Consider the following 18,839-nt stretch of genomic DNA (forward strand, 5'->3'; position numbering starts at 1 on the left):
CATCTTGCGCCGGTCGCAGTAATCGAGAGCGCGTCGGACGAAAGCCAGTGAACAGGACAATCCTCCTAGTATGAAAGGCCGCGCATGCGCAATGCGCTGGTCTTGACACCAGGCAGCAGGCCACGAGACGGCGCGGCAAGGCAGTTTGGCTGGCGCTCCCACGTCCCGCAAAATTTTGCGGCCGACTGTACCTGCATATCCTTGACTTCCAGGAAGTGAAAAAGGGAGAATGGGCGTCTGCGCTTCTGTGTCAGGACCACCATGCTAGGAAGGAACTACAGATGCTGACTCTGTTTTTTATGGCGCATCAGGAGTGTGGCCGCAGCTTCAGAAAGTAAGGACAGGCACAAAACTCACGGGTAGACGACGCTTTATATTTTGCATCTTGATTTTACATCCCATATACATCGGTATGTACAGAGTCCGCAAACGAAACCTACCGTCCTGGTATTCTTAAATAGAGGTACTCAATATATTAAACTTCACATTTTTCTCTTTCTCTCTCTCTCTCTCTTTCATGTTTCACTTGCGTTTGTTTCGAGGAAAACCAGGGAGGCCTTGTGGACATATTGCCGCGATGGATAGAGAAAGAACACACACGCACCAAACTCAGGTCGCCGTATTCACGCAAGAAAAAAAAAGAAAACATAGTACAACAAGATGGCGGCGTCATACACTCAAAACCAAAAAAACACACGACGAGTGAATACTGCGGTGCTAGGAGCAGATTTGTTTCAGGAGAATGACGTTAATACAGACACGGGATTCGGCCACTGGTGTCGTTCGCCGCTGCCCCCGGAGTTCCGTCGTATTTCTGAGTTGGGTCGCGCGCTGTCGGTAGTGATTGTCGAAAAAGTAACTGCAAAAACACACCGCAAATATATATTTTTTTGTTATTTTTTCTTAAACGTTCCTTGGGAACTTCTCTTTTCCTGTATGATATTATAAGAAACGTGGGTTTCTTTTCTTTTTTGGTTCTATATCCCAGATATGATTGATAACTATGTTATTGAAATGTCCCTGTAAATTTATATCTGGAATAGTTTTTGTCCCGAATAAAGCGTGTGAAAATCTTGCAAACTGTGAAATAAACCATGAATACATCTAGAGCCTACAAATCATTATCATTAATGATGTTTTTCTTTTTCCAGACCAGAAAACTAGAGAGTGATCATACTCTGTTCAGGGCGCTGGAAAACTAATTGTTTTGTTGTTTGTTTTATTCAAGTAACGACGCTCGCTGCACCGCTGCCATATTTAAGTGTTTGTTGTTTCCACGAGTAGAACGTAAGAACCAAACGTCTGGAAGATCAGTTCAACGTCAAAATAACAAATACCCTACATACATTTTTTAAACATTCGACAGATTTTTACACAGTCAAAACGAAGAAACTAAAACAATGAATAAAAGGGAAAAACACACCGCGCGAAACAAAAACACAAAAAAAATCAAAATACTATGCATACTCAATCATCCTCTCCGTAACGTGCGGAATACCGCTTTGTAACGTTTATATCACCCGACCGCCGCAGCTTCTCGCCTTGTCTCGTCCCTCGAGAAACGACAAGACTGCGCCAACGAATCGACGAGAATACGGATATAAAATAAATATATATTACTCGGGGGCTTTCTGCCATCGTTCGTATGTATAGCCATTTATCGTGTCGCGTTATATAAAGACTCCGTCTAGCGGTTCTACGCTCCTCGTTCAGGTGAGCAAGATAATATCCACATCCGCATAACCAACTCCTGAATGCTGCGGCTGTTTGCCGTTCTCAGTAGTTGAATCAAACTTCCTTTATTTTGTCGTCTGCCTTTTCTTTCTTTTTTTTTTTTAATTACAAGATGGGGTTTAATTATGTACCGCGGAAATGCTCGAGCATAACGATATATTCAACAGACGTATCGAAACCAACAAAGACAGTGTGATCTTGCGCCCCGTGGTACGAGATGCAAGCAGTCCCATTTTGATTGGCAGTTGGTTCACTTGGTGAGTCCCGTGACGTAGTAGAAGACACGTTTGACCACCAATCAGATGCGACTGCTCACATCACGTGACGCCGGCTACAGAGTGTGGTTAGCACGCCGGATGTTCGGATTTGGCCAGTGCTCAAGAGCATGAAGGCCCACTTTGTCTTTGTGGCTTCGTTCACGAAGCGTCATAGTTATATTTGAGGGACATTGTTTTTCTTTCCATTTCGTCATTGGGTACGACTAGAATGAGATCACCAAACGCGGAAAGATCACACAGAAATGGAAGAAATGTAACAACCCTACGAGAGAGCAAACTTGAAAAAAAAGACAATACCAGAGCTATTTGTAGACTACGTACAAAAATATTTGAACCAAATAAAGAAAAACACCCAAGCGAAAAGCAGACCCGAAACATTCGGAGTCCGACCACAGGCGAAAAAAATAACAACAAACGAGTCAACCACCATGAGTGACGCTCTCACGCACGCGCATACACGCATGCGCATACACACACGCACAATCGCACACATGCACACGCACACACACAAAAGAGAAAAGAAAACCCGAAGGAAATAAAAGGAATCGATTGCTTGTTACAATGTCGTGCACATTTGGAACAGTTCGGAGCCGAGTACTTTTGTTTCACTCGTAAAGAAAGAAAAGAAAACGAAACTCAAATCAATACTTCACTGACTCAGAAACGAACAAACTTGAAGTAGCTTGGAAAAACCGAACGACAAGTACATCTGGAATGGGGTGAAAATATCCGAGGTCGCGTTTTCGCCCGCAACATTCACTGGGCTTCGGGTGGACGCACCTCTGGCGCCCACTAGAAAGTGAAACGGCATTTGAGGCTGTAAATGCCAAACTAGAGTTTTCCCTCCGGACCACTGTCGAAACGGTTTTCCATCGCGTTGTGGTCGTTTGAAAAGTTCGACAGGGGTCCAGTGGGACAATGAGAAACGGAGAAAAGAGATGACGATGTGCTTTCTCAACTCTTGACTCGACGCAAACGACCTAGTCATGCGCGCTCACTGCACGCCACCGATCATCCGACATCGTCCCCGTATATTAACCACGGCTCCCCATCACGTGTTAATTACGTTTTACTGTTTGATGTCGTTCGATCACTTCTTCGCTTGTCGCGGACGCCAGCCCTCGCCATCATCATCGTTGCTAAAGGAGAGTGACAGCTTGACGGCCGACAGAACGTACCGCATATACAAATCAAGACAAAAGAATCGACAACAAAAGGCCGTTTGACGTCTGCCACATCTTGTCCGCTACGGAAGATTCTGGGACGTCCAGCAGCATGGTAGTTCATCCCACCACGTTCACACCGTCAATAAATTAAGCGCCTCGTTTGTCCATTGTCGAGTTGGGACACCGCCCTCTTCAAAACAGTCTGTTTTAAGTCTGGCGGCTCGACGACTAACACGACATAAAAAAGGCGTTGAGCGAACCAACACTGTGACAGTCCGCAGGTGTCGTGCGAAGTCCATGGAATTGTAGACAGTTTCATCGAAGTACCTCTAACGTCATCGCCGACCACCGTCACTCATTCGCACTGCCGACACTGTAGAGTATCAGTTCCCGTTCTCGATGATCCTTGCACATCCCTCTTTCGACAAGAGACGCTCGCAGAAACACCTCGTATGATTTGACGATGCAGACCTCTTCTTTGTTGGCGTCCTTTTTCCAAGGCGTCCACTGAAATCCAAGCAGGACTTGCATTCTAACTGTTGAGCACTGATTGAAGAGTTTGCTTTTCCGCCTGAAGACAAGCCAAGGGACATCTCTCGGGTGACATCACGAAGAGGACATCTCCAGAAGTACATCTTCAGAAGAAGGTACGTTCACGCGCACTGTTGCCGTAGCACTTGTACGGTGAGCCCAGAAGGTTCACTTGCTCGTAGCCGGTGAGCTGGCGGAGACGGTAGCAGGTGGTGTCGCCGCCGGTGGAACCATTGGCGGTGTGCTGGACGCCGGCAATGGAGCGCATCCCGTCGAACCGCCCGTGGCGGGTGTCGAGGACGCCGACGAAGTGGACCTCCGGTCGTTGTCTTCACCGTGGCAGTGGATACAGTGCATGCACACCGTGCACCGCCCGGTCAGCTTTGCCAGGCTCGTCCTCAGCTTGAGTGCGGGTCCCAGGCGCATTCCCATGTAGACGGTCAAGTGGTCCTCGGTCAGCAGAGGCAGACTCGTCCCGTCGATGGACTGCTCCCGGAATTTCTGTGCACAAGAACACAAGCGACACGTTACATCCTGGAATGCCGACTATACTGCCTGAGGCTGAACGGCAAATAAGAACATGCGCGTAGTGCATGTCTGGTGCTACGAAGGGAATGGTCCGCGACATCAATAGACTATTTTCATAAAGCCGTCACCGCGCGCGTTGTATTTGGGGAACCTGTGGGCCAGGAGCGGAGCGCGCATGGAGCTTGCTCCCCCCTGACTCCTGCAATGAATAACGTGGCGTTACCCCGCGATGAGGTATTTGGAGTTTCAGACTAAGTGTATCGGTCAATTGCAGGACTGGAAAAAAAATACTTTAGGACGTTTTTATTGTTACCAGATTTCAGGAAGGCACGTGAAAATTCCGATTTACGTTCGTGCTTTGCGATACAGAAGTCACGCTGCTGTAAATCGTGTTAATATTAATGAGGATATTTCACAATTCCCATTTTAATATGCGATTCAAATCTCTGCAAGAAGGTTGATTTCTCTCTGGTATAAACCGAAAGCACAACGGAAGTCATTCTCTAAACCCTTTGCTAGTTCGAACAATGATATTGGGAGGCGTCTTGAGTTAAATTAGTACTCAGCTTTATAGAACACAAACGTGGAAGAATCATCAATTAGAAAGCTTCTATTTCATACATCACCGAATGAGGCACGTAACGTGCTTTCCCATTTTCCCAACGCGTATGCTTTTATAAATCAAGGCATAATCAATCCCCGCGCGCCCAAACTAGGTGCTAAGAGGACCTACTGTCACTGCAGTTTCTGGACGTACCAGGCCTGAATGACAGTCTGTCTAGCATATCGAGGGTAAGGTTTTGTTCATTGTGTTTTTCTATTTACTCCGAAAGAGGCATGTCCACTTTGTATCGATTCCGAATGCGCATGGCGCTGTTTAGACAGTGACACAAATGCAACACGTAAAAAAGGCCGCAAAACAAAAAGAAAAAAGGAACACATCACGAACGGAAAGGTAAACAAGCAAAAACTACGTCCCTTCAAACATTTACACGGGGGGTGCCACGATATGCATTTGAAATAATTTTCACTTTACACGCGTGCTTACAGACACTAGTGGGACTCAAGGGTACTCGTACGCAACGCCACTGGCCAAGAAACCCCTTTGTTGTGGTGTAATATCGATGACAAAAGCGAGCGTTTTCGTTAAATCTCTCCTTTGCAAAACTTGATGACTTAACTGGGGTATCGAAGTACCTTCCCCCCCCCCCCCCCCCCCCTAAATTGACGATATTTGAATGCGGCTCATAAATAGGGCCCGAGCACTGTGTGCGCACTCGATGGGGTGTTTCACAGGTCATTAGCGTCAGGAATCCGTTTTAAGCGGTATTTGCGCGAAGTACGAAAATCATTGCATCCGCCGTTAAATACTCTCCCGAGAGAGTTCCTCTCCTCAGTGCCATAATAAAAGATTACTCTTTTTTTTTTTTATTTGGACGCATTCGTATATTATGGCAGTGCTTTTACTTGACTGTCCGACATCACCCCTCTTCTTAACAAGCTTGAATATGTCCTTGTTTATTTACGGGCAGAGGTCACCAAGAGCGGCAGCGTTAAAGCGGATGACAAAAAAATCGCTTCGTGGACAAACCTAGTTCGCTGATCCCTGCGTGCGTGCGTGCGTGCGTGCGTGCGTGCGTGCGCGCACTCACGCGCGCGCGCACGCGGTATTGTTGCAGTTGCTACACGATGGCAAGGTTCCCTAGTATATTGTGTTTGAGGAAAACTCGCGTCAATTTTAGACTCACAACGGCTCTGAAGAAATAAGAACTTCTGCGAAAGACACAATGCCTCATTTGTTATGTTGGTATCATGCGTTTCGTCTCTTTGCGATAAATATATATTTATTACATTAAATAGACAGTGCACTTCTTCTGCGAAGCTACTAAGCGTTTGACACTATAGGCAATTGCAAGCATGCTGCCCAGACTGCTGCCCCACGCGAGCAAGCACGTGCAGCTTGCGCGTGAACAAAACATTGGTAAGTCTGAAATAGCACGGGCTGGTCCGCACGAGCAGAGACATGGCGGCAGCCAGTGGCCTTGCTTGCAATCGCCTATGTCATAAACAAGGCGAGAACAGCACGGTGTCTCCTTCGACTGCCCGGCCTTCGTTGCACTTTCGCCCGTTTTTCGTCGCTCTTTCGCTAAGCGTGCATGCGCCAGACTCACGAGACCCCGAAGCCTTATCGAAGCGAGGAAGCTGGCGCTGGAGGCAAGACAGTGAGGGTCCTTTATGCCGTCCTACTCCTGTCAGCGACCGTAACTCCAAGCACCGATAAATCGTGGCGATTAATAACCGTTAAGAGACGACGCGACGACAAAATCTGGAACACCCACCCACCCATCCAGTAGTCGAGAGAAAGCCCACCACTAAATTTCTCAGAACGCTTCCTCCAGTCCCTTCATGTCCGTATCGACTTTCTCGTCGTTAGCCACGTCAGGAACGTAGAAAATGCTTTGTGCGTGCCCGAGCAACGCGCGGTTCGAATTCCTCTTATGTCACGCGATGTCTAATCTGAAAGGCGTCGTGAAATCCTTATTTATCTTCTACCCCTGGCAGCAGACCGCCTCCGTTGCTAGATGCGATGGTTAAGCCACGCGAACACGACACCGTATACCTCTGCATTCTCTGCAGTCAGTCATGCTGCCCACTCTCCTCAGGCGCTCCCTGACATTTCCGCGTACCGAACACCTCGTCAAGATAAACCAAAAACCGCCATCACCACTTTTTTGTTCTTTTTTTTTTTTTTTACGACGGTGTTGTGTGAGTGTCCAAATACGCAACGCCTCGCGAGGCCCAGCAAGCTCGTGCGAGAGAAACGCGATACCTGGAATCCCCTGGATTGATTTAAAGCGCGCTTTACGCGGCTTGACCTGAGAGAACATGGTCCAATCAGTTTTCTCGCCAAGGTTTTTATTTGTACATGACGTACGAGAGCCCAACTACCCAGAACACAATTTGCGGCTCGACGTTCGTTTTCTTTCCACCCAAAACCCGCCGATCGAGAACTGGCTGGTTTGAGTCCCGCTCACTCTCTTCTCTGTGGTCACGTGCCGTTTTCTATGGTTTTAGCACACACACCAAATATAATCAAAGTCGTACGTCACCGAAGGCCCACATTCAATAGTAAAAATATAAAGAAATACGACACCCATTTTTTGTGGCTTCTAAAAAGCTGCAAACACGTTGAATGAAAAAAAGAACTGTTGCACAGAGAACCGTAAGCACTCTGTGCTTACGGTTCTCAACATGGCGTCGTATCGCGGGAGTCGCTGGCTGAGCGGCTGGTATGGGACCTCTACTTCAGGACTGTCGTTTGCGGTACCGGCGAATCTGCCTAGCTTCGAAAGAGAAATCTTTTACCGATCAAAACAATTCGGATTTCGATTGTTCAACTCCACGGAGCAAATCATGCGGCGATAAATGACGAACTTCGCCCGACCGCACATTCGCTTTGCGCGTAAAGCCTAGTTCACATGCAGCGGTTTTGGCCCTAGAGCGGCGCGATTTCTGCCGTCGCGGCGCTCCGACCAGCACCAGCAATTCCGCGGCACGAGCGCCGCGACGGCAGAAATCGCGCCGCTTTAGGGCCAAAATCGCTGCATGTGAAACCCGCTTTACGTAGCAGTCACTGTGTGGATGACACGCGCAACGCAAAACCCGTCGGGCAATATTTGTCGGTCTTTCGCAGCATATTCGCACAATGGAGTTCACCTCATCGGTGCCGCGAGCGGGCGATGAGAGTTATACAATTTGGTCAACAGATGGCGCCACCACCCCATTGTCAAAAACGTGTTGAATGATTATCAGGGGTTCCGAAACGTTTTCATCACCAAAGTATAGGTAATCATGTTTATCTATTTTATTTCATCTTACCCGCGATAAATTATAACACCAACAATCGCGACCAAGTGCAGCTGCATACTAGCAAGAGCAAGCTCTTTTGGACTTCTGCTTCACTGCACTTGACGGGGAGGGAGATAAGAAGCAGGCTAATATGTGACGCTTAAATATAAAAAGAAGACAAAAAAAAGACACTTAGTGCGCAAACATCGATCACTGTGGTAATGGATAGCTGCTGGAAATCACAATAAATAATCAGGCAATAAAAAATATATACAAGACTTGCAGCAAGCTGCTACAACAAAGGCTCCCATACTCCTAAAAGTTAAGGCTTTATTCCACGCTGGGAAGGTCGTTGGACAGCGAGGCTGTGGCTACCTGCAACCATTACCCACAGCACTCTAGACCCTTTTCATGGCAAACACCGCCAGGTGCTGCTCCAGTCTTTGACGTCCAAGAGAACTTCCGGTTCATAAAACGAATAAACAAAAGCAACCTTAACGCCGCTGCTTGAAATGTAGATGAAACGTTTCACCAACAATTCTCCAGGTGAACGGTAAAAGAACGAAGGAGTGCGAGATCTGTTAAAATGTTTCGAGTATTCTTGTAAACCAACTTGCCCCCTCCAAGGCGTAATATTATACTGTCGAAGGCCCTCGTTAAATCTCCATCTTTGTTGTCTCGTGTAGCACTTAAGCTTTCTATCACTGGCGACATAAGCAAGCTCAACAGGCTTGCAAAGACGGTGCGACCGGAAGTCGCTTGTCCCGCAAGCGAAAGTTCATATTGGCAAACAGCAAAAGGGTCTATACCAAATGATTGACGAAAGAAAGTAGATGCACTGCACCAAAACTGCTTTTTACATAGGAAAGACTGGCGCGGCAACGCTCCCGTTGCCACGCCAGCTTACGCTACTGCAGTCTTTACCGAGAATCGCATGCGGGGAGCGCTCCGTGCTTCGCATTGTTAGCGGGGCGAGTGACGTCACTCTACACTTCGTATTCTGCCTTTGCCACGGCAGCTTATGCAACCGGAATCTTTATCGCGAAACGCATGCGGGCTACGTGCTTATCATCTATCCCGTGGTTTTGACATTTGTTTTGTGGTTTTCTTGTTGAAACAAGCGTCAAAATCACGTGATAAGAAATAAGGCTCGCGAGTGGGTTTTCTGTCGACTATTTTATCTGGAAACGTCCTCACGATGCTGTAGCTGAGCAGTGAATTGTTTGCCGTTTTAAATTCAGATGTTTTTTTTTTCTTTTCTTTTTTTGCGTGTACATGCTTTCTGCTTGACGTAGTGACAACGAGGAAGCCTGTCCTCCTTCCGGTTGGCACCCTCGATGGTCCTCGGCCGACACCCGTTTTCTCGAGCTCATCCACTTGTTAGAAAACATTCGGAGACTCATCGTGCTCCCTTCGGCAAGCAAGACAATGAGAGGCAGCGAGCGAAACCTCGAGCCGAGCCGACACCGCAGTGCCGTCACGAAAGCCGCAGTCCCCCGCCATAGAGCGACGCCTCTCGGCGCAATCCTAATGACAGTCATCGGCATAGAGCCCGCAGCGTCAAGTACGCCGACGATATCAGCGGCGGCACCGCCTCGTCTGCCCCAAGTGATGCCGGGTCCACCGACGATCGTCATCCTCCGCTAGCATTTCGAAAAGACGGGGGTCCTCCGTTTTTAGGGAAACCTCTCATCCAGTCGACCGAGACGCCGGATCCATTGTTCGGCCAGCCGAGGATCGCACGACCCGCCCACCCTGGACCGGACAAAGGCAGTGGGATACAAAAGCAAACAACAGAACGGCCAGAAGAAGCCAACCAGGCAACGGAAAACTATGAGCCTTCCTCCGTCCCTTCATATTTGTCTTCTATATATTTTGCTTCCCTCGAATTATATTTTCGGGGCAACGCGGGCTTTACTCGCGCAACTGCTTCCAGTTTTTGAGGACCGTAGCCGACAACCGGTAGCTTAACTGCGTTGCCCACCTCAAAAAGAAAAAAACACACACACAAAAAAAAAACACACACACGCCGACGCCGACAAGCGATTCTACCGCCGCCTTACTTGGGAAAAAAGCGCGAATAGAATACCTACACTCCGCGCCTATGCCACTCTGTTGCGCGCTTCGTGTTCTAGACACAAAGAACTTTTTTTTTTCTTCTTTATATCCGGCTCTCTAATCCAGAGATCAAAGTTTCCAAAATCCCCCCCCCCCCCCTTTCCGCCTTCCTCTTCCTTTCTTGGAACGTTTGTGCTTGCGACGCAAGTTTCTTGGTCTGGTACTTCGAAGCCCCCCCTCTTCCCGGTTCAATCCTTTTGCGTTCGTCCATCTTTCCCTGGTCATGATCGCACACCACCATCAACGGTCGTGTGGAAGAGACGACGGACTCTGAAGCATGCAGACGCGCTCGTCGCTGTTGCCTCACAAGCGAAGAGAAACTAATGACAAAAGGTTTCGACAACGGGAGAATAGAGTGCGAAGAAAGAAAAAAAAAAGGGCTGGAATATAATAGCTCGCCGTGGCTACCCTTTTGTGATTGCCGCGAAGAAAGAGTAAACCCCGAAGCGTAAAAGAAAAAAAAAAACGGGTCTATATATATCGCCTCTTGTCAGCACGAAAGACGGGCCGAAGAAAAGGGTCCTTTCAAGAGTGCACGCACGAGAGAATTACGCCAGAGTTCACCATTGGTGATCGCGAATTCTTTGGCAAGCTAGTCGCTCTTCGAGATGTCAGGAAAAATACAACTGTGGAGATTAGAGCGGTGAACTCCCGAGCCAGACGCTTTTCTCACTACCAAATCCTACGCTAATCTGGGAACAACGCACCTTTCCATCGCTACACCACCAAAAAACCTTCGCCAACCACTCAACACTCTCTCGAACGAGTGGCGTGGATGCGAAGGAAGCACTATGTTGCAGAATGCGACGTATGGCTGGACAGATTCAGGAAGCGAGGGAGAAAAAAGACACCGAAACAGGGGCGACATGGTGGCGCCGCATCTTTTTCCACCTTAACCGTCTCATCCCAAGTCCTTTCTCTTCTTTTTCCTTCGTATGTCCTCCGATTTATTAGGAGATGCGAGGAGGGAGGTGAAAGCTGACAGGGTAACCGAGGAGGGAGAAAGGAAGCTACTGTGCTGCTCCGTCGGCTCTCCCCCTGCCACCGGCACGATCTGCCCGAGCGCCAAGAGGACGCCAGTAGCCGAGGCCTCCTCGCTACCGGCGTCCGAGGAAGCAGTCCTCCCCGCCGATCGTGACTCGTGACCCGGCGGCTCGTGACCCACCGGCACGACTCGCATCTATCATTCATCCGCCGAGGCTACCGCCGCTGCTGTTGGGCCGAGAGCCAACGGCCGACGATGAGCGTAGGAGCCGCGATCCCGTCTGTCTGTGTATCTTTACACACGGCGCGGAGGCAAAGGACCCCGAGCAAATGGTCTGAGAAGAAGTCCAAGAAGATGTGTACATGACAAAAACATAAAACCACGAAAATATTCAGTGGAGGAAGGCGGGAGGGGAAGAGAGGTCGGAGGTCAGATGTTGCGGCCTCTTCTCTTTCCTCCTCTGGCAACCCGTCAACCCGCGTGGCGCCTTCTGGCCTCTCCTTCCCGTTGAGCGAGGAGAGAAAGCTTCTGTGGACCGCCGAATGCTGCGCGAAAGCGGCGTGGAGCGCCGCCACCCAAAGGTCAGGGTTGAGGTCGGCCGAGGAGTCAGTGCAGGGAGGGGGCAAGGAAGCTGCAAAAGCCGCCTCTGCCGAAGCTGCGTGCCGGGAGGACGTTTCGTTTTGTCGGACGTGGTCTAACCTCCTCGTGTTTTAAATGCCTTCCCCCCCCCCCCTCCCTCTCGCCCCTTTCTCCGGCGGCTGTGGGAACTCTGGAGCGACGCACGGGCGTATTTTACATTTCTATTGTTAACTGCCAAGTTAACGTTTTTTTTGTTTTTTTTTCCTTTTAATGTCCCATTCCGGGCGCTGAATTCCGTTCGTGTCTTTGTCTCTATGTCTGTATATGTCCAGGGGGGCCAAAAAAAAAAAGGGGGGGAACGGGGGGGGGGGAGGGGGGGTTGAGTAACTCCTGCGGTTCGAGATCTGCCCTGATGGCGACGGGTTTGAAAACAGAGAGCCACATTTAGCTTAGTTTCATTTGACCTCGAACCGTCATTTCGCGATTTTAGGTAGTGAGAACGTTGCCCTTAGACTACGCGAAAAGAACGGTAGATTTAACGGCATATAGAACTGCTACCCCGTATCAAGTATAGTGACCTTAACCCAAGTGCCGAACGATATACGTTTAATTCAGCATATCGCCTCGACTCGCCGTGTGTAAAGTTGCTTAGCGGAATAATGAAGGCGATCACTCGAATTTTGAAACTTCTCGTCGACCCCTCGCCTTCGCTAAATATGGTTGGAAGATAATTAGAACGAGGCACCAACGAAGCAGCCAGCTCTACACCCTGAGAAACAAAGAAAAAACCAGCTCGTCTGCTTACTTTCGTTCCTCGTAAAATAAGCCCGCTCTTCCGATGTCAAGAAGCAAGCCTTGCGGAGAAAACAAGTCGATGCGCGTGAGAGGAGAAGCAGCCTGATGTCCACGTCGGTTCCTTCGCGACCCGACAGGCGAGGAAACAGGTGACAAGTCGCGGCAGGGGAGCGGGAAGCGAGTGTCGCCGCCAACTTGAGTGGCAGGCTTGCGCTGAACTGCGCTTCTGGCTCGGTGACATTTGCCTGACGACCGTAACCAATTCATAGGATGCAAAAAAGAAAGCCCGGAGAAAGCCGACAAAACCAAGAGGGAGCGTAATATACAAAGTGGAAAGTAAGTTCCGTCGTGCATGTGTGAGTTCCCCCAGTTTTGCTGGAAGATGTAAAAAAGAGAAGGGGAAAACTCTGGGTTACGAGCACTCTCTGTTGAAGAAGAAAAGAGTCGAACTTGAGAGTGTCCTGAAGATTTTTCTTCGCGTCATTACGAGCAAAAGCCTTGGAAATGAGACCGTGCAAACGAACGCAGGAAAAAAAAAAAAAAGAAACACCTTTAAAGGTTGATTTATTTATTTATTTATTTTTTTACAGAAACTGAGAAAGCGTTTAAGGGTCCAAAGGTAACTTGTACAAAAGACAAACATGTTTTCTAATTTGTATTCTAGCGGACACCGATGAGCAAAAACGCAGAAGCATCCCAGTGCCACCTTGTTTTGCGAAAGTTTCCTATCGGAGATGAAATTCAGCTGCGATATCCAATTAGCGTCTTCGGAGTTGCAATAGTGATGGCGTACTTACGGTGGAAACGAAGACCTTGGGAAAACGTACACAGAACAGCCTTGCACAAAAAAGAGACAAAGTGACTGACAGCAAAAAAAAAAACAAAAAAAAAAAAAAAAACAGCAGCGGCGCTAACGAGTTTCCGCGTCGGTCCGGGCGAAGTTTCGATTCCGCGCGAGCGGTCCAGGTTTCTCTCCGACACCCCCAGTGGGCAAGAAAGGGCGTGCACGGTTCCGCGGCGGGCTCGTGGGAAAAGGCTGACCTCTTTTGTGTAAACAACCGTCGCGGTGGCCAGACAATCGAGACAATTAGAGACCAAGCCGCCGGTCCATTTGCTTTTGCCCTCCCCTCGGTCCCGAAAGCTTTCATCTGGAAGCCAATTGAAAATCTGGAGCCGCACGTAACAGACAATCGGGGATCATCGTCGTAGATGTCGAACGGCCGAGAGCCGATGGACGGCACAAGTAACCCGTCGGAGCGAAGAAGGGATGCAGAGTGTTTGCCGTCGTCTGATGTTCTGATCAGTTTCTGCATTGTGTAAACCTTCGTGGGAACGGGGTTACCAAGAAAATGAAGGAAGCGCTGGATTATGTGTTTTTTAATATGCAGAACGATGCGTCGAAGGCGCGTCCTCCCGCCGCATTTAAATGAAGCTATTGTTTTGTGGGGTTCGGCCGTTGAAGTCTTATCAAAAAAACATCTCGCCTCAAGTATTCCAAGAAGGACAGTTTAGAGATAAGTGCTGCATGTATAACGAAACTTACGTGCGAGGGTCTGGTCCCACAGGCGCGATGAACGGCAAACTGCGTTTACTGATACAATAAGATCACACGGCTGAACTCGTTCCCCAGCGCCGTCATTCGGACAGTCTATCCAATGCGTGATCCTATCGATCGCACACGCAAGACTTTGACAATACTAAGGCTCCTGAGAAGGGATACGCCGCCACGTTTCCTGTCTATCGCCGCAGTATGACGGAGGCTTATTACGGAGAAGGTGCCGCGTAACCGAGCTTTCGGTTGCAGCAAGTCAAAAGACCTCCAGGCGGTCGAAATTGATCCTCAGTCCTCCACTGGGGCGTGCCAGATGCTCGTCCTTGGTTTGGTACGTAATACACCCAAATATGACTTCTGATTTTTCGCGTCTATGGACGGGAGGATGCCAGCCCGGAACATCCTTCCAAAAACGCGTCCGGAATGGGCGGTCATTTCGGTGCTGCAGCTTGAAAGAGCGACCTCACGGACAACGAAACACACAAACGTAACGTACGCCAGAACAAAAAGAAAACGTGAGTAAATACGCGAAGCGATCACGGGAAACTCGTCTCGGGTGAACCACAAAAACAAGCGTGCTACAGGCGGCGCGGCGTTTCCACACTTCCCATCCCCCATCAAAAAAAAAAAAAAAAAAAAAAAAAAAAGGTCACGCAAAACTTTCATTAACGCGCAACTACATAAGTAAAGAAGATATGGCGCGGAATAACAAAAACGACCGTCCGTATAACGTACCCAACTATGTGGCCTATTCCCGCTGACTACCGTGTACTTAACGCGGCGAAAAATACGCAGATTTTGTATGCGGCAACGCTCGCGGAGTTCGGGCACAAAGAGAACGAGCGTTTCGTCCGAGCACGAAAAATAATAAGAATTGCCTAAAAAACGACGCTACACAAATGAAAAAAAAAAAAAAAAAAAAGATTTGGGGGAAAAAGAGAGAAAACCGCCAATCTCCTCTCTTCCGGGCATTGTTATTCGGCTCGTTTTATTACCGTTTTTATTGTGAAGCGGTACGACACTAGCCTGTCAGCCTGCCGATGTCCAAGCTCCGTTCTGAAGCATCACTAAACTGCTGCTTTTTACGTCATTGGCTTTCTTTTTTTTAATTTTCGGTATTATTATTGCGCTTGGAAAATTTGAACGAGAAAAAAAAAGTACTTCGGTCATCAAAAAGTCTCTGTCGAACATTTGGACAAACCTTATAGTAATCCTTCAATAGCCCGAGCGCTCTACGATATAACAGTGGAATAGACCTATCGCTAAATTACTCAAGCCTCAAGGAAAATGCTGCGAATGTTTACGGGGAAGGCGCCGCACCCGCTCTCCTTCCCCGTAAAAAAGATTAAAGTAAATGTCCAAAATAAGGCGTTGACGGCGCGTGCAAGATGCCATTTGTTTTCGGCTTTTGCTTTAGAATAATTACTGCTGCAGGCGCCTGGACGGGCGGCGCGTATAACCACACTCGCAGCATGCTCCTTGGCGCTTGGGGAATGTAGCAAAAGGTATATTACTCAGCTCCCATATCCTGCATAGTACGCTATAGTCGAATACAAGTGAACAATATGACAGCCAGCCCAACCCGCCCCCACCCGCTTTATAATTTCCCGCAAATCAATCAGAAAAAGCAGTCTATGGCGAGTTCTCTCACGCCAGTGCAAGATCCACCTTGGTAGTGAACTATATGCACATAGCGGAGGTACACTGGATCGTTGTAATGAAAAATGGGGGGGGGGGGGGGGCTTTGGAGGGCATTTTTAAAGGCAATTAGGCGTTAGTTGTTTCTACAGAGGGAGATTAGTGTGCCGGATCATGGCGACATTGTTAGCCATTGTAGGGGAGAAATTTAGCCGGTGCAGTTCAACTACTAGCCTGGACTCTTTAAGGTGCATCACGCAGTAGTCATACACGCCCGTACGATGCTCATCCAGATCGAAGCTGGCAGGGTGGAGACGTTTTCTTGACTTGTACCTGACTATAACATATCAGGTAGTGTGAAGATGCCGAAAAGGCCTCACATCGTGGCGGCTGCTAATGCTGATGTTCCCAATATAACTGATCAGAGTCTACCTACTGCCGCATAAACAATGTTCGGGGGTGACAATAAGTCGTCAGTGGCTCATAAAACATGGTGCACGGAGAAACGTTAGCCCAGACGCTGAAATACACGCATACCTGCAACACGCGCCTTGAGCACCGACCTCAAGGAAAACATTTCATTGACATAACAAAAAGCTGCAAAAAAAAACAACAAAAAAACAACAACATGAAAAGAAAACAAAAACAAAAAACGACAGCATTTGCTCATTTGTATTCAGGTTAGGAGACAACGGAGAAAGACATTTCCAGTTCAGAGATTCGCGACTGCCACGCCGCTCCCCGGCGACGTCGTAACTTTGGGTCGCCCTTGGTTGCCGAGCGCGGTGCAGAGGTGTGCGAAGGGTAGGGACGGCTGCGCTTGCTTAGAACAAAGACCAGAATGGGGAACAAAGGCAGAAGTCGAGAAACTTTCGGACGTTTCCCGGCGTTTTCTTTCACTCGCTCGACTCCGCGAAAACGAAAACAAAAGGGACTCCCCGTAACAAACGCCGGAAGGAAACGACCGGCACCAAAAATAAAGAAAAATAAAAATAAAAAATAAAGAAGGAACGAGAGGAAAGGACTTGGATCTATTGTCTCGAATAGCGGCGGAGGCACTCGCTCCTTGCCTGCCCGTCCTCCACTCTCGCGTGCACTTCTCCCCGTCTCCGCGTGGGAGGCGAGCTCTTTCTGGCGGAACCCGAAAGGCGAGGTCAGGAACCTGGCATTCGGAAACAGTTGGCGCCGTCGGCTGGGCGACCAGAAGGCACTTGGACCGAGTTGGCAAAGAAACGCCGCTCCCCTCGCAATTCCCTGCTGGCTTGGCTGGAGCCAGTCGATTCGTAGACAGTCGCACACAGCTCGCATAATTTGAGACGTCGCCATACTTGTCGGCCCCAGGAATTGAAATTAGGGGGAGGGGTGGCTACATTTTCAGGGTGGTTAGGTGGGGGCATTGAGAATAGAGAAGTCGTTGCGAATCAAGGGGGTGCCTTCAGAAAAACAAGGGGGGGGGGGGGGGGGGGAGGAAATCACTGCTTATCGGTTTATCGGTCTAGCCAGAAAGATAACTCGATCGGGGGCTCGGCCGTAATCATTTTTTTTTTTTCATTTAGCATTTTCATTTGACAATCGAAAGATCTACTTTGCTGAGTGCAGGGTGGGGGCCATTGGCGATAGTTAAAATTCAAAAGCGCGATTTCTCGATTTCCACATACGCTGCCCGGAAGCTCAGAAGATGTCGTTTTGCTCTGTCCCGGACCGTTTTCACGTTACGTTTCTGAAACACAAGAAACCGTTTCTCGCTGTTCCCCAGAAAGGTTCAGATAGGTTGGCAACAACAATTTTAAGCAAGAAGACTGCTCAAGCGTCGTTAATTACTCTCACGGGTACAACATTTAGTGGATCTAGGCGCCAAGGCCCAACGTGACTGGATAGCCATTTCATCCGAAAAGTAGCGAACCCATCGACTCTCTCCTTAGCGCCTACCCGCCGATGGACCGAAAACGAAGCGCCCGCGAAGAGTGTAGAACCTTGTAACGCTGAAAAGGAAAGTGTCACGGGGAGGGGGCAGGCAGCGCACGGACCCGCACGCTCACGGGCACCCCGGGCGATTTCCGGGACAAGAAAGTTCAGCGAGCGTAAAAAGGTCGCGAGAGAGCGACGAGGCGGCGCCCATCATCGACGCCAAGGAGTTCGCATTTCGCCCCGGGAACCCGACCAAGTTTTTCCTCGTGATTGTCGTGCCCTCGATGCTCCCCTTTTTCTTCGATATTTCTTCTTCTTGCCCACCCCGCTTATCCGTAGTTGTTTATGTGCTCGGCTTTTTGATGATGTTGCTGCTCTTGGGTTGTGTTCTGCCCGAGTCCCTCTTCCATCCGTTAATCGAGGAACTGCCCTAGAAGAAATGAGCCGAGGCTCGCCTTCTAAAAACAGCTCTTCTCTCGAAGAATGATCGAGATTGTGAGAGAGAGGCGCCTGCCGAGAAGGCGACAAAAGCGGCCGGTGCGAGAAACAGAGATTCAAAGAAAATATCAGGAGAAAGTCGAGGTTTGGGATTGTACCGCTGAAAGTCTAAGAAAACTCAAAAAACGTTCATCGCCTTTTTTATTTTGTGTAGTCCTTTGGGTGGATTTCCACGGATAGGCATATAGCTATCTTTCGAGGAAGACGGTTAAATAGAAGAACGGTGTCCCCAGTGGCGACACCTTCGCAGAAGCGTGTATAAAAATGGTAACGAGAACATCTCCCTTCCCGTCCCTGTATTTTTTTCTTTTTCTTTTACTCGGGTTTGTTTTGCGTAGAGACAGAAGTGATAGCACGCACACATTTAGCAACCTGATTATTTCTGTACAAATAAAATGCCTGGAAACGCTTTCGGTCAAAAACCAGTACTAAAACTTCAGCGTGCAACGATATTCCCAAGGCAGACAGTCCAAAGATAACTCCAATGTACCCGAGAAGGTAGCATGTAGGTGAAGCATTCGGATCCGAGGTAAAACATGTACGGATATATGTGCATAACAAAGTTGTCTGAGAACTTACAACCAGCGAAAATAAATTAGGCTAATGAAAAAGTTGTAGTTTTTCCAGCAGTGCATGCGTGAGGATGAAGCTTGTACTCCGTGGAACACGCGTTTCTCCGA

At 48.7% G+C, this 18,839-nt stretch overlaps 1 protein-coding gene across 1 annotated transcript in view; it reads right to left on the reverse strand.

Moving 5' to 3' along the window:
• Positions 1-353: 353 nt before the first annotated feature.
• LOC8037417 (mucin-1) overlaps positions 354-18,839 on the reverse strand; it is a 122,853-nt gene continuing 104,367 nt past the window's right edge. Inside the window, exon 3 of the mRNA XM_040221626.3 lies at positions 354-4,210. Within this exon, the coding sequence (XP_040077560.1) occupies positions 3,878-4,210 (333 nt within the window). The 3' untranslated portion in view covers positions 354-3,877. The remainder of the gene's footprint in view (positions 4,211-18,839) is intronic.

Source organism: Ixodes scapularis, unplaced genomic scaffold (genome assembly GCF_016920785.2).
Source record: "Ixodes scapularis isolate PalLabHiFi unplaced genomic scaffold, ASM1692078v2 PGA_scaffold1__304_contigs__length_218370807, whole genome shotgun sequence".
NCBI lineage: Eukaryota > Metazoa > Arthropoda > Arachnida > Ixodida > Ixodidae > Ixodes > Ixodes scapularis.